Below are 18348 nucleotides of genomic sequence, written 5' to 3'. Positions count from 1 at the left end.
TGACGTCACCATTTCCGGTCTGTATACAGCCTGGCGTAGAGGTACGGACGATGTGACGTCACCATTTCCGGTCTGTATAAAGCCTGGCGTAGAGGTACGGACGTTGTGACGTCACCATTTCCGGTCTGTATACAGCCTGACGTAGAGGTACGGACGATGTGACGTCACCATTTCCGATCTGTATACAGCCTGACGTAGAGGTACGGACGATGTGACGTCACCATTTCCGGTCTGTATAAAGCCTGGCGTAGAGGTACGGACGTTGTGACGTCACCATTTCCGGTCTGTATAAAGCCTGACGTAGAGGTACGGACGATGTGACGTCACCATTTCCGGTCTGTATACAGCCTGGCGTAGAGGTACGGACGATGTGACGTCACCATTTCCGGTCTGTATACAGCCTGGCGTAGAGGTACGGACGATGTGACGTCACCATTTCCGGTCTGTATACAGCCTGACGTAGAGGTACGGACGATGTGACGTCACCATTTCCGGTCTGTATACAGCCTGGCGTAGAGGTACGGACGATGTGACGTCACCATTTCCGGTCTGTATAAAGCCTGACGTAGAGATACGGACGATGTGACGTCACCATTTCCGGTCTGTATAAAGCCTGACGTAGAGGTACGGACGTTGTGACGTCACCATTTCCGGTCTGTATAAAGCCTGACGTAGAGGTACGGACGATGTGACGTCACCATTTCCGGTCTGTATACAGCCTGACGTAGAGGTACAGACGATGTGACGTCACCATTTCCGGTCTGTATACAGCCTGGCGTAGAGGTACGGACGATGTGACGTCACCATTTCCGGTCTGTATAAAGCCTGACGTAGAGGTACGGACGTTGTGACGTCACCATTTCCGGTCTGTATACAGCCTGACGTAGAGTTACGGACGATGTGACGTCACCATTTCCGGTCTGTATAAAGCCTGACGTAGAGGTACGGACGATGTGACGTCACCATTTCCGGTCTGTATAAAGCCTGACGTAGAGGTACGGACGTTGTGACGTCACCATTTCCGGTCTGTATACAGCCTGACGTAGAGGTACGGACGATGTGACGTCACCATTTCCGGTCTGTATACAGCCTGACGTAGAGGTACGGACGATGTGACGTCACCATTTCCGGTCTGTATACAGCCTGACGTAGAGGTACGGACGTTGTGACGTCACCATTTCCGGTCTGTATACAGCCTGACGTAGAGGTACAGACGATGTGACGTCACCATTTCCGGTCTGTATAAAGCCTGACGTAGAGGTACGGACGTTATGACGTCACCATTTCCAGTCTGTATACAGCCTGGCGTAGAGGTACGGACGTTGTGACGTCACCATTTCCGGTCTGTATACAGCCTGACGTAGAGGTACGGACGTTATGACGTCACCATTTCCGGTCTGTATAAAGCCTGACGTAGAGGTACGGACGATGTGACGTCACCATTTCCAGTCTGTATACAGCCTGACGTAGAGGTACGGACGTTATGACGTCACCATTTCCAGTCTGTATACAGCCTGACGTAGAGGTACGGACGATGTGACGTCACCATTTCCGGTCTGTATACAGCCTGGCGTAGAGGTACAGACGATGTGACGTCACCATTTCCGGTCTGTATACAGCCTGACGTAGAGGTACGGACGATATGACGTCACCATTTGACGTCACCGGGGACACAGAGAGGGGAATCTCCCTGCCGGGGACACAGAGAGGGGACTCTCCCTACCGGGGACACAGAGTGGGGGAATCTCCCTACCGGGGACACACAGAGGGGGAATCTCCCTACCGGGGACACACAGAGGTGGAATCTCCCTACCGGGGGCACAGAGGGGGGGAATCTCCCTACCGGGGACACACAGAGGGGGAATCTCTCTAACGGGGACACACAGAGGGGGAATCTCCCTACCGGGGACACAGAGGGGGGGAATCTCCCTACCGGGGACACACAGAGGGGGAATCTCCCTACCGGGGACACACAGAGGGGGAATCTCCCTACCGGGGACACACAGAGGGGGAATCTCTCTACCGGGGACACACAGAGGGGGAATCTCCCTACCGGGGACACAGAGGGGGGGGAATCTCTCTAACGGGGACACACAGAGGGGGAATCTCCCTACCGGGGACACAGAGGGGGGGAATCTCCCTACCGGGGACACAGAGGGGGGGAATCTCCCTACCGGGGACACAGAGAGGGGGACTCTCCCTACCGGGGACACAGAGGGGGGGACTCTCCCTACCGGGGACACACAGAGGGGGACTCTCCCTACCGGGGACACAGAGAGGGGAATCTCCCTACTGGGGACACAGAGAGGGGAATCTCCCTACCGGGGACACAGAGGGGGAATCTCTCTACCGGGGACACAGAGAGGGGGGGAATCTCCCTACCGGGGACACAGAGAGGGGAATCTCCCTACTGGGGACACAGAGAGGGGAATCTCCCTACCGGGGACACAGAGGGGGAATCTCTCTACCGGGGACACAGAGAGGGGGGGAATCTCCCTACCGGGGACACAGAGGGGAATCTCCCTACCGGGGACACAGAGAGTGATGGGTATAGGTGATGAGAGGCTCTGTAAGGGAGGGGTTATAGATAGGGGAGGGGTCTGGTTTAGTAAGGGGAGGGGTTATAGATAGGGGAGGGGTCTGATGTAATAGAGGGGAGGCGTTATAGATCCGGGAGGGGTATTTGGGAGGCGTGTCTCGGTGAAATTGGTGTGACGTCATATGAAAGTATCCTCTCTTCAGGTCAATAAACTTCTTTACACTCATCCCCAATCTCCGCCCACATACTTTTCTGACCCCTCCCCCTTCCTCATGATAACACCTCCCTGACTCCTCCCTCCATCCTGAGGAGAATATACAGACCCAGCTTCCCGCGCACAGTGGGATCGGTCAGCTATTGGCTGCCACTGCTCTGACGTAAGAGGAAGCCGGAAGTGGTGGTGACACGGGGAGGTGAGAGGAGGAGGAAAGGGCGGGAATGGAGCTCCTCGTAGGGTTATCGGAGCCCCGCCCCTCCCGGTACGCACCGGGAACCTCCTCATTACTGATACAGTGCAGACACACCCCTCCCCCCCATCATCTCATCACCCCTCCCATCCCCCCCATCATCTCATCACCCCTCCCATCCCCCCCATCATCACCCCCCCCATCATCTCATCCCCCCTCCCATCATCTCATCCCCCCTCCCATCCCCCCCCCCCATCATCTCATCACCCCTCCCATCCCCCCCAATCATCACTCCTCCCATCCCCCCTCATCCACCCCCCCCATCATCTCATCCCCCCTCCCATCATCTCATCACCCCTCATCCATCCCCCATCACCCCTCCCATCCCCCCTCATCCATCCCCCCCAATCATCACCCCACAATCCTCTCATCACCCCTCCCATCATCTCATCACCCCCCCCATCCCCCTCCCATCATCTCATCACCCCCCCCATCATCTCATCACCCCCCCCATCCCCCTCCCATCATCTCATCCATCCCCCTCCCATCATCTCATCACCCCCCCCCATCCCCCTCCCATCATCTCATCCATCCCCCTCCCATCATCTCATCACCCCCCCCATACCCCTCCCATCATCTCATCACCCCTCCCATCCCCCCCAATCATCACCTCCTCTCCCATCCCCCCTCATCCATCCCCCCCAATCATCACCCCACAATCCTCCCATCCCCCCTCCCATCATCTCATCACCCCTCCCATGCCCCTCCCATCATCTCATCACCCCTCCCATGCCCCTCCCATCATCTCATCACCCCTCCCATCCCTCCTCCCATCATCTCATCCCCCTCATCCATCCCCCCTCCCATCATCTCATCACCCCTCCCATGCCCCTCCCATCATCTCATCACCCCTCCCATCATCTCATCACCCCTCCCATCCCTCCTCCCATCATCTCATCCCCCCTCATCCATCCCCCCTCCCATCATCTCATCACCCCTCCCATCCCCCCTCCCATCATCTCATCACCCCTCCCATCCCCCCTCCCATCATCTCATCACCCCTCCCATCCCTCCTCCCATCATCTCATCCCCCCTCATCCACCCCCCCCCATCATCTCATCCCCCCTCATCCATCCCCCCTCCCATCATCTCATCACCCCTCCCATCCCCCCTCCCATCATCTCATCACCCCTCCCATCTCCCTCCCCATCATCTCATCACCCCTCCCACCCCCCCTCCCATCATCTCATCCCCCCTCCCATCCATCACCCCTCATCACTTCATCCCCCCCCATCCCCCGTGCTCCTGCAGGGCTGCGGACAATCACGTGTATATATATATGTATATATGTGATTTTGTATTTCCTGGGGGGGGGGTCGAGTCCCGCCTTCCCTGCGCTGCCATTGGTGGCTACAGGTGTTGCTCACCGGGTCCCAGCCAGAGATTCCCCTCCGGCACCCAGCCATCGCTGAGGAGGACATGCTGCTTTGTATGGCTGTGTATAGCAGTGATCCCCCCAGATGTGATCCCCCCCAGATGTGATCCCCCCCCAGATGTGATCCCCCCCAGATGTGATCCCCCCAGATGTGATCCCCCCCAGATGTGATCCCCCCAGATGTGATCCCCCCCCAGATGTGATCCCCCCAGATGTGATCCCCCCCAGATGTGATCCCCCCAGATGTGATCCCCCCCCAGATGTGATCCCCCCAGATGTGATCCCCCTCCCTCCCCAGTGCCATTAGTCCAATGTCGGGGCTTTGTATCCCTGTATTGGTGTCACTGGGGATGTCAGTGACACCAAGTCAGTCCCCCCCCCCCCCCCCCGGTGTCAGAATGTCCTCCGCAGTCCCGCTATAAGTCGCTGATCATCAACATTACTAATATAATCCCCGAATCTCTCCCGCCATAACTGTCCCATAAACCAGGAGCGGGATGGGACGGGGAAGACACGGAGCGGGATGTGACGGGGAAGACACGGAGCGGGATGGGACGGGGGAGACACGGAGCGGGATGGGACGGGGGAGACACGGAGCGGGATGTGACGGGGGAGACACGTATCGGGATGGGACGGGGGAGACACGGAGCGGGATGGGACGGGGGAGACACGGAGCGGGATGGGACGGGGGAGACACGGAGCGGGATGTGACGGGGGAGACACGGAGCGGGATGGGACGGGGGAGACACGTATCGGGATGGGACGGGGGAGACACGGAGCGGGATGTGACGGGGGAGACACGGAGCGGGATGGGACGGGGGAGACACGGAGCGGGATGGGACGGGGGAGACACGGAGCGGGATGTGACGGGGGAGACACGTATCGGGATGTGACGGGGGAGACACGGAGCGGGATGGGACGGGGGAGACACGGAGCGGGATGGGACGGGGGAGACACGTATCGAGATGTGACGGGGGAGACACGGAGCGGGATGGGACGGGGGAGACACGGAGCGGGATGGGACGGGGGAGACACGGAGCGGGATGGGACGGGGGAGACACGGAGCGGGATGTGACGGGGGAGACACGTATCGGGATGGGACGGGGGAGACACGGAGCGGGATGGGACGGGGGAGACACGGAGCGGGATGGGACGGGGGAGACACGGAGCGGGATGGGACGGGGGAGACACGGAGCGGGATGGGACGGGGGAGACACGTATCGGGATGGGACGGGGGAGACACGTATCGGGATGGGACGGGGGAGACACGGAGCGGGATGGGACGGGGGAGACACGGAGCGGGATGGGACGGGGGAGACACGTATCGGGATGTGACGGGGGAGACACGGAGCGGGATGGGACGGGGGAGACACGGAGCGGGATGGGACGGGGGAGACACGTATCGAGATGTGACGGGGGAGACACGGAGCGGGATGGGACGGGGGAGACACGGAGCGGGATGGGACGGGGGAGACACGGAGCGGGATGTGACGGGGGAGACACGGAGCGGGATGGGACGGAGGAGACACGGAGCGGGATGTGACGGGGGAGACACGGAGCGGGATGTGACGGGGAGACACGGAGCGGGATGGGACGGGGGAGACACGGAGCGGGATGGGACGGGGGAGACACGTATCGGGATGTGACGGGGGAGACACGGAGCGGGATGGGACGGGGGAGACACGGAGCGGGATGTGACGGGGGAGACACGGAGTGGGATGCGACGGGTGAGACACGGAGCGGGATGCGACGGGGGAGACACGGAGCGGGGGAGACACGGAGCGGGATGCGACGGGGGAGACACGGAATGGGATGCGACGGGTGAGACACGGAGCGGGATGCGACGGGGGAGACACGGAGCGGGATGCGACGGGGAGACACGGAGCGGGATGCGACGGGGGAGACACGGAGCGGGATGGGGCGGGGGAGACACGGGGCGGGGGAGACACGGGGCGGGGGAGACACGGAGCGGGATGCGACGGGGGAGACACGGAGTGGGATGGGAGGGGGAAGACACAGAGCGGGATGGGACGGGGGAGACACGGAGCGGGATGGGACGGGGGAGACACGGAGCGGGACGTGACGGGGGAGACACGGAGCGGGACGTGACGGGGGAGACACGGAGCGGGATGGGACGGGGGAGACACGGAGCGGGATGGGACGGGGGAGACACGGAGCGGGAGACATTTGGCTGAAGTTTATGAAGAAATTAGATTTTTTTTACGGGACGTTTTATAGCAAAAAGTCCAAATTGTTTTTTTTTTCCTCACAATTGTCGGTCTTTTTTTGTTTATAATGCAAAAATAAAAACCACGCAGGGGATCAAATACCACCGAAAGAATGCTCTATACATGGTGAAAAAAGGATGTAAATGTCATCTGGGTGCGGCGTTGCATGACCGTGCAATTGTCAGTTACAGTAACACAAAAAATGGCCTGGTCAGGGAGGGGGGAATCCTCTGGGGGGGAGGGGATCCTCTGGAGGGGGAGGGGTTAAAGGAAAGGTCAAATGGTGCAATTAAGATACAATGAAGGAAATGTGTATTTGCTCCCCGGCTGATGGTGAATGTCCCCCCCCTCACACAGAAATGATCGGTCTAACAATGGAATGTTCGCCCCTCACACAGAAATGATCGGTCTAACAATGGAATGTTCGCCCCTCACACAGAAACGATCGGTCTAACAATGGAATGTTCGCCCCTCACACAGAAATGATCGGTCTAACAATGGAATGTTTGCCCCTCACACAGAAACGATCGGTCTAACAATGGAATGTTCGCCCCTCACACAGAAACGATCGGTCTAACAATGGAATGTTCGCCCCTCACACAGAAACGATCGGTCTAACAATGGAATGTTCGCCCCTCACACAGAAACGATCGGTCTAACAATGGAATGTTCGCCCCTCACACAGAAATGATCGGTCTAACAATGGAATGTTCGCCCCTCACACAAACGATCGGTCTAACAATGGAATGTTCGCCCCTCACACAGAAACGATCGGTCTAACAATGGAATGTTCGCCCCTCACACAGAAACGATCGGTCTAACAATGGAATGTTCGTCCCTCACACAGAAACGATCGGTCTAACAATGGAATGTTCGCCCCTCACACAGAAACGATCGGTCTAACAATGGAATGTTCGCCCCTCACACAGGAACGATCGGTCTAACAATGGAATGTTCGCCCCTCACACAGAAATGATCGGTCTAACAATGGAATGTTCGCCCCTCACACAGAAATGATCGGTCTAACAATGGAATGTTCGGTGTAACACTGAGAGACAGAATACAACAACAAATTCAGCAGAAATGCGTCTAACAAATGATGACGGATCTGCATGTTCATGAGGGAAAGAAGGATTGGATCCCCTTCACAGAACATGACTTAGTACTTGGTGGCCAATCCCTTGTTGGCAATCACAGAGGTCAGACGTTTCCTGGAGTTGGCCCCCAGGTTCGCACACATCTCAGGAGGGATTTTGGCCCACTCCTCTTGGCAGATCCTCTCCAAGTCATTAAGGTTTGGTGGCTGACGTTTGGCAACTCGAACTTTCAGCTCCTCCACAGATTTTCCATCGGATGAAGATGTGGAGACTGGCTAGGCCACTCCAGGACCTTAATGTGCTTCTTCTTGAGCCGCTCCTTTGTTGCCTTGGCCGTGTGTTTTGGGTCATTGTCATGTTGGAACACCCATCCACCACCCATTTTCAATGCCCTGGCTGAGGGAAGAAGGTTCTCACCCAAGATTTGAGGGTACATTGCCCTGTCCATCGTCCCTTTGATGCGGTGCAGTTGTCCTGTCCCATTAGCAGAAAAACACCCCCAAAGCAGAATGTTTCCACCACCATGTTTCACAGTTGGGATGGTGTTCTTGGGGTCATAGGCAGCATTCCTCCTCCAAACACGGCGAGTTGAGTTGATGCCAAAGAGCTGGATTTTGGTCTCCTCTGACCACAACACTTCCCACCAGTCCTCCTCGGCATCATTCAGATGTTCAGTGGCAGACTTCAGACGGGCTGGACATGGGCTTTCTTGAGCAGAGGGACCGTGCGGCACTGCAGGATTTCAGTCCTTGTCGGCGTAGTGTGTTACCAATTGTTTTCTTGGTGACTGTGGTCCCAGCTGCCTGGAGATCATTGACAAGATCCTCACGTGTAGTTCTGGGATGATTCCTCACTGTTCTCATGATCATTGACACCCCACGAGGTGAGATCTTGCATGGTGCACCAGACCTAGGGAGACTGACACTTGTTTTGTGTTTCTTCCATTTGTGAATGATTGCACCAACTGTTGTCACCTTCTCACCAAGCTGCTTGGCCATAGTTTGGTAGCCCAGTCCAGCCTTGTGTAGGTCTACCATCTTGTCCCTGACATCCTTGGACAGCTCTTTGGTCTTTGCCATGGTGGAGAGTTTGGAATCTGATGGTTTGATGGCTCCTGTGGACAGGTGTCTTTTATACAGGTAACACAATGAGATTAGCAGCACTCCCTTTAAGAGACTGCTTCTAATCTCAGCTTGTTACCTGTATGAGAGACACCTGGGAGCCAGAAATCCTGCTGAATGATAGGGGATCAAATCCTTGTTTCCTTCACTGTATTTACAGAAAGGGATGTAACAAAGAGAACAATAAAGGAGGTGAGAATGGAGGAGACTTGCCACATCCTGGATTGTTTGAGTCCAATTGTCCGAGAAGAGACGTTGTCACGTTGGGTGTTCCTTGGTTGGTGGTAAACAAGAGCCAGGTCCTGTCCTCCCCTTTTCTGTGATATCAAAGGGGTGTCACCCGAGAGCAACTAACCAATCATCCAGGTTAGGGGAGGGGTGTTGGGAGGTCACCAAATTTATGACCACTCCAGTTTCATGCTAATATTAATAACTTCCATTATGTACAGGTGGGATTCTAGCAACGGGCAGATTATTATTCAGAATTATATTCCGAACCCAGGGATACCAAACACAGCATACCGTTGTCACCCAGGAAGGAGGAAACGGCTTTCTCCCCTTTCCTATGTGCTAACATGTATGACCTTGATTTGTTCAGTATGGTATTCCCCATTCAAATATATACCTCATATTAATGTACCCAGTTTCTGTTGGATTCAATGAATTGTATGCGGAATTGTTACATGTGGAATCAATGTTTTATGGAACGCTCTGCATTCCTAGAGCTTAGAGAGAGTTGCTTTACAATAGGGCAGAGGAAAGTGTTTTCCATGGTTCCTGGAAACAGACATCCTGCCAAGACTAATTAGCTGTTTACAGCTCTGGCCGGGTCTGGGCGCTGCGTCTGTTGTGTTCCAGTGGAGACAAGAGGCTCGCTTGAAGTTTAAGTTACAGCTACAAATTCCACAGTTTTCAGGAGGAGGAGGGAGGGGAGGAAGGTCACAAAATGGCTGAGACCTTACCAGGATGACTGTCACCTACAGCTTCCATGTCCCTATTGCACACAGTCCTTGCAGACAGAAATGGCTCTCAGTGCTCCCTCTGTATTCTGTCAGTATCGGTGGTGGGCGTCTCATATGTCTCCCTCTGTGATTTCAGGTGTGAAGATGAGTATCAGACCGTCCAGTGGGGGGCGCTCTCTCTCCCCCAGGGTCCTGATATTGGATATTAATCCTCCTGGTTGGGCGATGGTGAGGGCGGAGCTATGTGAGGCTCTTATGAACACTCTGAGTCTGGCTGCAGCTACATCAGGGAGAGGAGAACTGCTGAGTGTCTACAGCGTCCGAGAGAAACACCGCTGCCTTCTCCCCCTACTGGTAATACTGGGGGGTCTGTACCCCGCACTGGTAATACTGGGGGTCTGTACCCCGTACTGGTAATACTGGGGGTCTGTACCCCGCACTGGTGTCTGCTCCCCCTACTGGTAGTACTGGGGGTCTGTACCCTGCACTGGTAATACTGGGGGGTCTATACCCCGCACTGGTGTCTGCTCCCCCTACTGGTAATACTGGGGGGTCTGTACCCCACACTGGTAATACTGGGGGGTCTGTACCCCACACTGGTAATACTGGGGGGTTTGTACCCCGCACTGGTGTCTGCTCCCCCTACTGGTAATACTGGGGGGTCTGTACCCCGCACTGGTAATACTGGGGGGTCTGTACCCCACACTGGTAATACTGGGGGTCTGTACCCCACACTGGTAATACTGGGGGGTCTGTACCCCGCACTGGTGTCTGCTCCCCCTACTGGTAATACAGGTAACCGAAATATGTGAGACAGGTCCAGGTGAGGTGTATAGGGGTGAGGGAGGTCCAGGTGAGGTGTATAGGGGTGAGGGAGGTCCAGGTGAGGTGTATAGGGGTGAGGGAGGTTCAGGTGAGGTGTATAGGGGTGAGGGAGGTCCAGGTGAGGTGTATAGGGGTGAGGGAGGTCCAGGTGAGGTGTATAGAGGTGAGGGAGGTCCAGGTGAGGTGTATAGGGGTGAGGGAGGTCCAGGTGAGGTGTATAGGGGTGAGGGAGGTCCAGGTGAGGTGTATAGGTATGAGGGAGGTCCAGGTGAAGTGTATAGAGGTGAGGGAGGTCCAGGTGAGGTGTATAGGGGTGAGGGAGGTCCAGGTGAGGTGTATAGAGGTGAGGGAGGTCCAGGTGAGGTGTATAGGGGTGAGGGAGGTCCAGGTGAGGTGTATAGGGGTGAGGGAGGTCCAGGTGAGGTGTATAGAGGTGAGGGAGGTCCAGGTGAGGTGTATAGGGGTGAGGGAGGTCCAGGTGAGGTGTATAGGGGTGAGGGAGGTCCAGGTGAGGTGTATAGGGGTGAGGGAGGTCCAGGTGAGGTGTATAGGTATGAGGGAGGTCCAGGTGAGGTGTATAGAGGTAAGGGAGGTCCAGGTGAGGTGTATAGGGGTGAGGGAGGTCCAGGTGAGGTGTATAGGGGTGAGGGAGGTCCAGGTGAGGTGTATAGGGGTGAGGGAGGTCCAGGTGAGGTGTATAGGGGTGAGGGAGGTCCAGGTGAGGTGTATAGGGGTGAGGGAGGTCCAGGTGAGGTGTATAGAGGTGAGGGAGGTCCAGGTGAGGTGTATAGGGGTGAGGGAGGTCCAGGTGAGGTGTATAGGGGTGAGGGAGGTCCAGGTGAGGTGTATAGGGGTGAGGGAGGTCCAGGTGAGGTGTATAGGTATGAGGGAGGTCCAGGTGAGGTGTATAGAGGTAAGGGAGGTCCAGGTGAGGTGTATAGGGGTGAGGGAGGTCCAGGTGAGGTGTATAGGGGTGAGGGAGGTCCAGGTGAGGTGTATAGGGGTGAGGGAGGTCCAGGTGAGGTGTATAGGGGTGAGGGAGGTCCAGGTGAGGTGTATAGGGGTGAGGGAGGTCCAGGTGAGGTGAGCTGTACTCCTTGATCTGTGTCTGTTTTTTCCTGGTCTTGTCTCCTCCCTCCCAATGCTGGGAGAAGGTTGAAGGCAAAGAAACCAAAGTACGGGCCGTGATCTGTGACTTTTCCATCAGGTTAGGTTGCAGATTTGGACCCCCTTTTGTTTCTCTCCTGTTGAAGCTCCCAGGGCAGCCCCCCCCCTCTTCTGCCCCCCCCCCTCTGTTCCCCCCCCCTCAGTCCCCTCCCCCATATGGTATACCTGTGTATGAAATGGTTTGAGGGTCTCATGTCTCTACATCCTTCTCTGGCTGTTTACTTTTGTTTTGTAGCCCCTGAGAAGTAATTTCATTCGCCTTCACAGCTGTCTGTCAGAGCTGTACTCCATCTGTGGGGAGGGGTCCCAGGCACTGCGGACCCCATCGCTGTCTCTGGCCGTCCTGGACGCTCTACAGCAGAACAGACAGCTGGCCCAGCACAGCACCTATGGAGCCGGAACACTCAACTCCTTTGTAGAGGTAACAACCCTCCAATCATTATCTGTACTGACTGACCCACTGCAGGGGGACACAGGCAAGGCGTATGACCCGCCCACTTCAGGGGGACACAGGCAAGGCGTATGACCCACCCACTGCAGGGGGACACAGGCAGGGCGTATGACCCACCCACTGCAGGGGGACACAGGCAAGGCGTATGACCCACCCACTGCAGGGGGACACAGGCAAGGCGTATGCCCCACCCACTGCAGGGGGACACAGACCCACCCACTGCAGGGGGACACAGGCAAGGCGTATGACCCACCCACTGCAGGGGGACACAGGTAGAGTTCTCCCACTGCAGGGTGACACAGACCCACCCACTGTAGGGGGACACAGACCCACCCACTGTAGGGGGACACAGACCCACCCACTGTAGGGGGACACAGACCCACCCACTGTAGGGGGACACAGACCCACCCACTGCAGGGGGACACAGACCCACCCACTGCAGGGGGACACAGACCCACCCACTGCAGGGGACACAGACCCACCCACTGCAGGGGACACAGACCCACCCACTGCAGGGGGACACAGACCCACCCATTGTAGGGGGATACAGGCAAGGCGTAAGACCCACCCACTGTAGGGGGACACAGACCCACCCACTGTAGGGGGACACAGACCCACCCACTGCAGGGGGACACAGACCCACCCATTGTAGGGGGATACAGGCAAGGCGTAAGACCCACCCACTGTAGGGGGACACAGACCCACCCACTGTAGGGGGACACAGACCCACCCACTGTAGGGGGACACAGACTTACCCATTGTAGGGGGATACAGGCAAGGCGTAAGACCCACCCTCTGTAGGGGGACACAGACCCACCCACTGTAGGGGGACACAGACCCACCCACTGTAGGGGGACACAGACCCACCCACTGTAGGGGGACACAGACCCACCTACTGCAGGGTGACACTAACCCATTGGGTGCCATTGGTGTGAACCTAGCAGTACCTATATATAGGGTATATTTTCATCTACAGGTCTTAGTGTTGTCCACCCGACAAGGACAGGAATTGGCCTCTGAGCTGGATGAAGGGCTGAAGGAATCTGATCTTAGTACATTGCGTAGACTGCTGGTCGTCCAATTGTCATGTGATGTGGAGGACGGCGGGAGCAACGAGGACTCTCCTGATCCCACCAGAGATCTGAACCACCGTATGAATGCCCCTTCACTATTCATTGCCATTGTCCATGTCCTTCTGTCCCTTCACTCCATCTTCTACATACATGACATGGCATTCCTGGTTATGTTCTCCTTCTGCTCCATATCACTCGGGTTCCTACACGCCTGACTTTTCATTCCAGGACATGTCTTCTCCATATCATTGAGACGTCTATATACAGTGGGGATGGAAAGTTTGGGCACCCCAGCTAAAAATTTGTATTAATGTGCATAAAGAAGCCAAGGAAAGATGGAAAAATCTCCAAAAGGCATCAAATTACAGATTAGACATTCTTATAATATGTCAACAAAAGTTAGATTTTATTTCCATCATTTACACTTTCAAAGTAACAGAAAACAAAAAAATGGCGTCTGCAAAAGTTTGGGCCCCCTGCAGAATTTATAGCATGCACTGCCCCCTTTGCCAAGCTGAGACCTGCCAGTGTCATGGATTGTTCTCAATCATCGTCTGGGAAGACCAGGTGATGTCAATCTCAAAGGTTTTAAATGCCCCGACTCATCTGACCTTGCCCCAACAATCAGCACCATGGCTTCTTCTAAGCAGTTGTCTAGAAAACTGAAACTGAAAATAGTTGACGTTCACAAAGCTGGAGAAGGCTATAAGAAGATAGCAAAGCGTTTTCAGATGTCAATATCCTCTGTTCGGAATGTCATTAAGAAATGGCAGTCATCAGGAACAGTGGAAGTTAAAGCAAGATCTGGAAGACCAAGAAAAATATCAGACAGAACAGCTCGCAGGATTGTGAGAAAAACAATTCAAAACCCACATTTGACGGCACGATCCCTCCAGAAAGATCTGGCAGACACTGGAGTTGTGGTCACTATTCCACTATAAAGAGATACTTGTACAAATATGGTCTTCATGGGAAGAGTCATCAGAAGAAAACCTCTTCTACGTCCTCACCACAAAAATCATCGTTTGAACTTTGCAAATGAACATATAGACAAGCCTGATACATTTTGGAAACAAGTTCTGTGGACCGATGAGGTTAAAATTGAACTTTTTGGCCGGAATGAGGAAAGGTACGTTTGGAGAAGAAGGGGCACAGAATTGAATGAAAAGAACCTCTGTCCAACTGTGAAGCATGGGGTTGGATCAATCATGCTTTGGGGTTGTGTTGCAGCCAGTGGCACAGGGAACATCTCACCAGTAGAAGGAAAAATGGATTCAATACAATTTCAGCAAATTTTGGATGGTAACTTGATGCCATCTGTGAAAAAGCTGAAGTTAAAGAGAGGATGGCTTCTACAAATGGATAATGATCCTAAACACACCTGGAAATCCACGGGGGATTACATCAAGAGGTGTAAACTGAAGGTTTTGCCATGGCCTTCACAATCTCCTGACCTCAACATCATTGAAAATCTATGGATAGACCTTAAAAGAGCCGTGCGTGACAGACAGCCCAGAAATCTCAAAGAACTGGAAGACTTTTGTAAGGAAGAATGGGCAAAGATACCTCAAACAAGAACTGAAAGACTCTTGGCTGGCTACAAAAAGTGTTTACAAGCTGTGATACTTGCCAAAGGGGGCAGTACAAGATATTAACTCTGCAGGGGGCCCAAACTTTTGCAGACGCCATTTTTTTGTTTTCTGTTATTTTGAAAGTGTAAATGATGGAAATAAAATCTAACTTTTGTTGACATATTATAAGAATGTCTAATCTGTAATTTGATGCCTTTTGGAGATTTTTCCATCTTTCCTTGGCTTCTTTATGCACATTAATACACATTTTTAGCTGGGGGGCCAAACTTTCCATCCCCACTGTACATGACATTGTGTCCTGAGTCGTTTTTGGAAATGTTCTCTCATTCTCCTCCAGATCACTGACATTTCTACATTGTCTTCCAGGTCATTTCAATGGTGTTCTCCGTGCGCATCATATCAGTCTGGCTTCCACTTGCATGACATTGTATTTTGTCCTTCAGGGTTCCTCATATGATATTTAGGTCCCAGTCTAGGACACTGCGTTCCGGGTATTTGCTGGTGATGATCTCAGTCCACTCTGTCCCTCAGGATTCCTCATATGATATTTGTTCCACATCCAGGAGAAGGGCTCTGAGTATTTGCTGATGATGTTCTCCATTCTATGGCCCTATGACATTGTATTTTGTCCTTCAGGGTTCCTCATATAATATTTAGGTCCCAGTCCAGGACACTGGGTTCCGGGTATTTTCTGGTGATGATCTCAGTCCACCCTATGTCCCTCATGATATTTTATATGATATTAGTTTCAGGTCCTGGACACTGCATTCCGGGTATTTGCTGGTGATGATCTCAGTCCACTCTGTCCCTCAGGGTTCCTCATATGATATTTAGGTCCAGGATACTGGGTTCCGGGTATTTGCTGGTGATGATCTCAGTCCACCCTATGTCCCTCAGGATTCCTCATGATATTTAGGTCCAGGACACTGGGTTCTAGGTATTTGCTGGTGATGATCTCAGTCCACCCTATGTCCCTCAGGGTTCCTCATATGATATTTAGGTCCAGGATACTGGGTTCCGGGTATTTTCGGGTGATGATCTCAGTCCATTCTATGTCCCTCAGGGTTTCTCATATGATATTTGGGCCCAGGACACTGGGTTCTAGGTATTTGCTGGTGATGATCTCAGTCCACCCTATGTCCCTCAGGATTCCTCATATGATATTTAGGTCCAGGACACTGGGTTCTAGGTATTTGCTGGTGATGATCTCAGTCCACCCTATGTCCCTCAGGGTTCCTCATATGATATTTAGGTCCAGGATACTGGGTTCCGGGTATTTTCGGGTGATGATCTCAGTCCATTCTATGTCCCTCAGGGTTTCTCATATGATATTTGGGCCCAGGTCCAGGGCTTTAAGTTCCAAGTATTTACGGGTGTTGATCTCAGTCCATTTTATTTCCCTCAGGGTTCCTCATATGATATTTAGTTCCAGGACACTGGGTTCTGGGTATGTGCTGGTGATGATCTCAGTCCACTCTATGGCCCTCAGGGTTCCTTATATGATATTTACTGTAGGTCTAGGTCCAGGACACTGCATTCCGGGTATTCCGGGTTCCTCATATGATATTTGTTCCACATCCAGGACACGGGCTCTGAGTATTTGCTGATGTTCTCCATTCTATGGCCCTCAGGGTTCCTCATATGATATTTAGGTCCAGAACACTCAGTTCTGGGTATTTTCTGGTGATAATCTCAGTCCAGTCTATGTCCCTCAGAGTTCCTCATATGATATTTAGGTTCAGGTCCAGGACACTGGGTTCCAGGTATTTGCTGGTGATAATCTCAGTCCAATCAATGTCCCTCAAGGTTCCTGATATGATATTTAGTTCCAGGTTAAGGAAACTGACTTCCGGGTATTTGCTGGTGATAATCTCAGTCCACTCTATGTCCTTCATGGGTTCCTCATGATATTTAGGTCCAGGACCCTGGGCTCCGGGTATTTGCTGGTGATAATCTCAGTCCAGTCTATGTCCCTCAGAGTTCCTCATATGATATTTAGGTTCAGGTCCAGGACACTGGGTTCCAGGTATTTGCTGGTGATAATCTCAGTCCAATCAATGTCCCTCAAGGTTCCTGATATGGTATTTAGTTCCAGGTTAAGGAAACTGGCTTCCGGGTATTTTCTGGTGATAATCTCAGTCCACTCTATGTCCTTCATGGGTTCCTCATGATATTTAGGTCCAGGACCCTGGGCTCCGGGTATTTGCTGGTGATAATCTCAGTCCAGTCTATGTCCCTCAGAGTTCCTCATATGATATTTAGGTTCAGGTCCAGGACACTGGGTTCCAGGTATTTGCTGGTGATAATCTCAGTCCAATCAATGTCCCTCAAGGTTCCTGATATGATATTTAGTTCCAGGTTAAGGAAACTGGCTTCCGGGTATTTGCTGGTGATAATCTCAGTCCACTCTATGTCCTTCATGGGTTCCTCATGATATTTAGGTCCAGGACCCTGGGCTCCGGGTATTTGCTGGTGATAATCTCAGTCCACTCTATGTCCTTCATGGGTTCCTCATGATATTTAGGTCCAGGACCCTGGGCTCCGGGTATTTGCTGGTGATAATCTCAGTCCACTCTATGTCCATCATGGGTTCCTCATGATATTTAGGTCCAGAACCCTGGGCTCCGGGTATTTGCTAGTGATGATCTCACTCCATTCTATGTCCCTCAGGGTTCCTCATATGATATTTAGGTCCAGGACATTGGGTTCCGGGTATTTGCTGGTGATAATGTCAGTCCATTCTATGTCCCTCAGGGTTCCTCATATGATATTTAGGTCCAGGACATTGGGTTCCGGGTATTTGCTGGTGATAATGTCAGTCCATTCTATGTCCCTCAGGGTTCCTCATATGATATTTAGGTCCAGGACATTGGGTTCCGGGTATTTGCTGGTGATGTTTAAATGTTTTGTTCCTCTAGGATTTCACATCTATGACATTGAACTCCGAGTCAGTGCCGGGGATATTCTCAGTCTGGAGAGTTTCTTCAAAGCCTGGTTATTTGAATCCAATTGTGAGAGGGAAGAGGTCCGCCTGATCTTTCCTAAGGGAGATAGTAAGTGTGAGTGTAGAATATTCTATCATTATATATTGGGGGGGGGGTCATCCATACGGGGGAGGGGGGATGGTGTTATACTGAATGTAAAGGTTTTGCTGAGTGTGAATGTTCAATATTCTAGCATTATATGGGGGGTCATTCACACTCGGGGGGGAACCTTACCTTGCAATTATTCATCTTGAACTGACCCCATAACATGAATCTTGATTCCTCTCCTACAGTACAGATCATCTGTGATGTGCACCAAACTCTGCTGTCCCCCAGTCTCCTGCTCAGTGGTCTCCCCCATGATGGTGAACAGGAACAGACACCTGGAGTCCCCCAGACAATCCGAATTCTCCGGTACAGTAGGAGCCATTATGTCTGATACCAGGTTGCCTGACCTTCCTCTGGAC

General features: G+C 53.3%; 1 protein-coding gene across 3 annotated transcripts in view; it reads left to right on the top strand.

Moving 5' to 3' along the window:
* Positions 1-2853: 2853 nt before the first annotated feature.
* Positions 2854-18348, top strand: part of M1AP (meiosis 1 associated protein) — a 29675-nt gene continuing 14180 nt past the window's right edge. For 2 of the 3 annotated variants that reach the window (XM_089665261.1, XM_089665259.1), the window contains exons 1-6: positions 2854-2952; positions 9926-10143; positions 12017-12202; positions 13209-13383; positions 17816-17956; positions 18175-18295. In XM_089665261.1, the coding sequence (XP_089521387.1) occupies positions 9934-10143; positions 12017-12202; positions 13209-13383; positions 17816-17956; positions 18175-18295 (833 nt within the window). In that variant the 5' untranslated portion in view covers positions 2854-2952; positions 9926-9933. The remainder of the gene's footprint in view (positions 2953-9925; positions 10144-12016; positions 12203-13208; positions 13384-17815; positions 17957-18174; positions 18296-18348) is intronic. The other variant, XM_089665260.1, reaches the window with a different exon arrangement.

Source organism: Staurois parvus, unplaced genomic scaffold, assembly GCF_062004578.1.
Source record: "Staurois parvus isolate SC_StPar_1 unplaced genomic scaffold, SC_StPar_1.0 ptg002163l, whole genome shotgun sequence".
Classification (NCBI taxonomy): domain Eukaryota; kingdom Metazoa; phylum Chordata; class Amphibia; order Anura; family Ranidae; genus Staurois; species Staurois parvus.
This window is presented reverse-complemented; position numbering and strand designations above follow the sequence as displayed.